General features: G+C 33.6%; 2 protein-coding genes across 2 annotated transcripts; both read right to left on the bottom strand.

The window, feature by feature from the left end:
* Positions 1-451: 451 nt before the first annotated feature.
* LOC129963810 (uncharacterized) lies at positions 452-1554 on the bottom strand. Its single transcript, XM_056078377.1, has 3 exons — positions 1488-1554; positions 1325-1393; positions 452-1182 (listed from the first exon to the last, which is right to left on the bottom strand). The coding sequence occupies exons 1-3, from the start codon at positions 1510-1512 to the stop codon at positions 893-895; spliced, it is 384 nt and encodes a 127-aa protein (XP_055934352.1). The 5' UTR covers positions 1513-1554; the 3' UTR covers positions 452-892.
* A 606-nt stretch (positions 1555-2160) lies between these two features.
* On the bottom strand, positions 2161-4396 carry LOC129963008 (uncharacterized protein F54H12.2-like). Its single transcript, XM_056077012.1, has 2 exons — positions 3217-4396; positions 2161-2426 (listed from the first exon to the last, which is right to left on the bottom strand). The coding sequence occupies exons 1-2, from the start codon at positions 4394-4396 to the stop codon at positions 2161-2163; spliced, it is 1446 nt and encodes a 481-aa protein (XP_055932987.1).
* Positions 4397-5549: the final 1153 nt, after the last annotated feature.

The raw sequence follows: 5549 nt of genomic DNA on the forward strand, positions 1-5549 counted from the left end.
CTGAAATCCAATCAGGCATCGCGAGCAATAATGATGAATCCCTTTTTTGGAGTTTAATAAACGATTTAGATTTTTAATTAAGAAGTAATGCTCTTTATACAGAAGTAAATTTATTTCCGAACCCAACTTTTTATTACTGATATATATGGGGAAAACTTCTTTGTCATAAGTAAAAATATTTATCTTTAAGCTGTTGATACTTTCAAAATGCTTTATGTTAGAGAGTTTCATGGGGAAGGTTACATTTTTCAATTTTAAGTATTTTAGTTTATTTTGGTAACTACTTGGAGCATTAGAATTTTTTTCAGGAGGAAAGAGATGAGCTAAGCAACTATATATGAAGCATTTGTGATCATCGCAACGTATATTTAGAAGAGTTCTTTTTTTTTTTAAACAGTCAGGTAATTTTATATTACCGCAACCTCCCCGCGGTTCTCTGTACTGGCCGATATTAACATCTAAAAAGTTAATTTTATTAATAACCCAACCACTACCGTTTTGGATATATGTTTCAATGGAATTGAATATTTTCTGAAAACAGCTTTTAACTTTACTTTTTACTTGGTTATATGATATTATGCGTTCAGCAAATGAACAGAAGTAAGCGTTTTGCAGTAAATTGTCAGGATGAGTATCTTTAATAAATTCAATGCTTATGCATATTAAAAGACGGAAAGGTAGGTTTTGCTCTAATAAGAGTAAGAAAATGTTTTCTCGAATTTCGTTATATAAGTTGTAGGGATCAGAGTGTATCGGAGAGTGTCGGTAAGCTGAAATATAACCTCTAAAACTTGATTCTATTCTATTAAACGACATTCTAAGAAGATGAATATAGGGAAAATTGTCAAGTTAGTTCAATTTTTTTACAAAATTTTCATTTAACTCGTGAATGTCAATTTTTCTTTATATGTTCTGCAAACACATTTATAGCTTTTTTTAAAGCTCCCAATTGGTCAAGATTCATGTTGAATCTGTTCTTTGTTTCATCTTCAACATTCTTTTGGAAAGCAAGATAATAGGACTTTCTGTATTCCTTGATGCTGATGTTAATCCCTTTTCCTAGGTAAGCGCTTATTGGGGGTATGAGCTTTTTCTCTTCTGTCGGATCAGAAAAATTATACTCGAAATTCTTTGCTCTTTTGGTGGACTCCTCTTTTTTCTCATCGTTTGATTTTCTTTTAGCTATCAGAAAAGGGATAATATTTTTAAATTAAATCTAAAGATACAAAATGTAAAATGATTTTACATTTTACCGTCATGTTTTTTCTTTGGGAATTTAAAAATCTAAAGTCTAAATTGACTTATAAAATCAAATCTAATTTACCGCTTGTATGCTTTTCCTTGGAAGGAAGGGGAAATAACTGCTCGCCGTCTGAATCGCTATCAGTTAAGCCTATTAGGAAGTGTGAAAACTTAACGTTATTTTTAAAAAATTATGTTACACATGCTTAGCAATCTAAAAAGAATATGAAAATGCAATCACTTACTGACGCTCGCTTTGTGACTGTCCATGATAGCTGAGTAGTACTTAGATACACGCACTCTGAGGAAGACGGAGACCGAGATGAAGATGAAGTCTTCAACAAGATCGGTAGTATATGTACAAAGGCTGATGTAGCTTATATTTATACCCCTGTTTATGTAAGTGGCAATGGAATAATTGTTTATTATCTGTAGAATTTCCCAGGAACGCCTTGTTCTCCCTGAACTGGTGACCTTAAAGTAATTTTAAAATAACTTTATGTGCATTTTCCTACCTTAACCCACTTTCACCACCTTGAGAATAAAACAACGTAATTTTACGGTGATATAGGATATTACAAAAAACATATTGGTGTAGCGAAGCAAAATAAGACAGACGCAATTATACAGTTAAATTATATTTTTATTCAGGGATTGTTAAAATATTACATCGAGTGGTACAATCAGTTTCTTCGTGTTGCTTATGCATGTAGAACATCGATTCATTGATGATGTTACATTAAATGACAGTTAGTGATGCTTAGTATTACAATTTTATATAGAGTTTACAATGCTGAGCTATTCTCAGTATCTTAGCTGTATAATTTAGTATTTACATTTATTTTCTTTGAAGTTGTCAACAATTCCATTGCAGATCTTTGAATCATGAGTAATTGATTCGCCGAAGTTCGCTTTGTATTACGTTTTACAATCAAATGTCTGTCGATAATTCATAGCAGAACCGTTATGGAGTTCTCTGACAATATCATTATTGTTGAGAACCTTGAAATAGGCAATCTTCAATCTGCAGTCTGAATCGACTGTATCCATTTGATAGGAGTTCGCAGCTTGAACACAGGATATCATATTTTCGTAAAGGGAATCGGTGAAGCAATGAATCATATAAGCTGATCCAGTACGCTTCAAGTACATAAAGCCATATCTCAGTTCGGAAGTCATCGTTTCTGCTGAATCAGTTGAAGCACAATGAGAATTCCACAGTTAGTGTATCTCTTTTATATGCTCTGTATGAAAAGGGACCTCCAAAAAAATATGTTAAATTTATATAGAGAGCTTATAGAGAGAGCATATATAATTATATTCTGTTGAAACATGTCTAAAGACGTCTATTTCTGAAATCACGAGCTTCACAAATTTGATTTGAATATGGAGAAAAGCAGCAATTTTGTAAACGAAATTTGCTAGCTACAAATTTTTTAATAAACTTCTCGTTATTTTCAATTTTATTAGAATCTAGAGGTGACAAAGTTTGCTTTCTCACAAAATTGTACAAGAAATGAAGGCAGAAATGACCACAAGTATACGACACTAAGCTTTGATATCTACATTTGTTCCAAGCAAATTTTGCAGCGTTATTTTCTATGAACTTTAAAATATATTTGTTATTCGGCGCAGAAGCATAACTACAAAAATAGTAACATTTATTATTCTGAAATGCTATTGCAACCCAATGACTTCCCGGTTTTGTTTTAGGATCTAAATTTACAATAAAACATGAATAACTATCTATTGTCTTAGGCAATTCATCTGAAGCGTATACGCCTCCAAATTTAGAACGTAGACGGAAGTCGCTGCATGCAAGTCTGCACAAAGTTGTGCTATCCATTTTCAAAAATCTGAAAAAATACTGCGACTTTTGTCGATTTCTATAGTATTTCGATACTCTGAAAAAAACTATTAAATTTACAGTTTCAGATAATGCTTTGCTGAATTTTATATCAATAGTTAAATTACCATTGCGTGAAATACTTTCGTGCATTCCGTCCGCGTTGAGATCGGGCGTCAAATCTACAGCGAACAGCGTATACCCATCTTTATATTCAGTGTAACTTATATTAATGTCTTGATCTTTATGATATCTACCCAAATCAGTAAATAGACTCATATAACATCTGCTGTAACTGTTAGAATTATCAAATTTTGGTTGAAAGGGCTTTGACGGAATCATACGATTGCCATCTAATATACAAAGATATGATAAATCATAATGCTTGAAATTGAATGGATTTTTTGAAAAATCCCCATTAAATGCAGCATTAGATACCATACCCATTATAAGTCGTGTCGGTAATTGTCCAATGAACGCATTAGGGATAGTTATTGATTGCATTCCTGAAGAAAGTGCGAATGATTTCACTTCTGTTCTGCGAATCGGCATTTTTATAACTCCCTTGCTTAAAGCTAATTCATGGGCAATCACGACTGAGGGAGCGACTTTAATTTTCCTAACAAATAATGATGCATGATATATAACTACTTTAAAATCTTGCGTGGCTGACATCAGAGCAAAAGAATCCTTATTTCTTTCTAATTTGATCCGAAGATTCACCGAATTTATAAGACATTTGCTCTGATTGCCTAGATCGAAATGTAATGGACCTATCATATCTATAAGTTTACTATCTTTGCAGATGTTATATCTAGTTTGGTAACCGGAATTTGCATTATCACCAACATTAGCTAGTTCTACTGATTCATGCTTAGAAGCAGTGTCTTTGTAGAAAAGACCCGATGTTAGCATTGATTCTTGAACAGCTCGAGGTGAAAGCAAAGCATCGAAAATACATCTATATGCGTAGTTAGCTTGCGAAGAAACCTGCTTGTCATTTAATGTAACTGAACATTCAGAAAATAGCGTATTAAGGAGATAATTGATAGGAGCCACTTGATCAGGCGTTCCAATTACTGCTCCATTTCTCTTTTTAATTTTCACTTGTAGATGCAGAAGTGTATGGGATAAGTCGAGATAATGTTCACCACTTCCACTTACGTAAAATTCAATTGGCGTCTTTTCATTCAGAGATGCAACAGGAAAAATCTCAGTAAATGAGCTGTCTTCTGTTGATAATTGTACAGGATTCACGTTAAAAAGGTCTAATTCACTCTGCAAGCAAGCACACGCTCGGGAATCCATTATGAAAATATGTCTGCTTTCTTTAATTTCTTTCGGCTCCGCTTGACACGTTGCGAATGATTTTTCTTCTGGAATTTCTTTCTTTTTATACCCGAACCGCTCTGAATTTTATGAATAATGTCATCTTTTATTTGTTTTGATGTTTCGCGAAATCGCGATCTTGCCGAGTCTTTAAGAGATGAACCTGAAGCAACATCTGACATTACTTTTGAACCTGCGCTTAGAAGGTGTTTTCCTAAATACTTTCCAGCTTTCAGTGCTATGGGAGAAATAAATCGAAATAAATTTGAAAACATTCCATATCCTCTTTGGTGGCCAACACCCTGAAAATATGGTCCACCGCCAGCCTGCACTTGCGAGCAGTAATAATCCTCACAAGCTTTTTGATCCAAATGCATTCTCTTTCACGATCGGATTTAAAATGATTCATCACAAAATAAGTAATAGTTTTATAGTGTTCTGCGACGGAAGGAGAGAACCAAGAGTGATTTCCCACTGGTAAAAATTATACCATCTCCAGATCTACTTCTCAATTCGATTTCTATGCAATCGATATAATTTTTGCGCAAAGGAAAATACAGCGGTCTTTGATAATTTATTACTATTTGGTCTTCTTTTTTCGACATAACAGGAATAATACGGAGTAAAGGAGCAATTGTATCCCCTACAAAGTGCGATTCTATGATATCACTATAGACATAAATTTCGGTGATTCCTCCATCTAACTCCAATTGATAGTCAGATATATGAGTTCCGCCATTTAATGTGGATTCTTTGAAACCTAAAAGATCTCTTAATCCTTCTTGTAAAGTCAGAGTTGAATTTTCTGGTATATGAATTTTGATCTTATTGTTCGCTAAATGATTAAAAGCAAGGTGTTTAAAAGATCCAAACAACTGCTCTGAGTTTTTATAAAATCCGACTTGTAGTTCCATATCCTCTGTTTTTTTAATTTTCACAGGAATTGTTGGTTTATCCGTAATGCTCACGCGGAAGTATTCGTTCATAGGAGGCCTTTCAATTTTTTGCAAAACATGTAACGTTCTACCCGTTAAAACAATATCTTTCGTCATGCCCAACATTCGCATAAACAACGGGGCATATAATAACCTAAACTCGAGTTCAACATTCTTTTGAACCGTTATTTCTACTT

The sequence above is a fragment of the Argiope bruennichi genome, chromosome 3 (assembly GCF_947563725.1).
Source record: "Argiope bruennichi chromosome 3, qqArgBrue1.1, whole genome shotgun sequence".
NCBI lineage: Eukaryota > Metazoa > Arthropoda > Arachnida > Araneae > Araneidae > Argiope > Argiope bruennichi.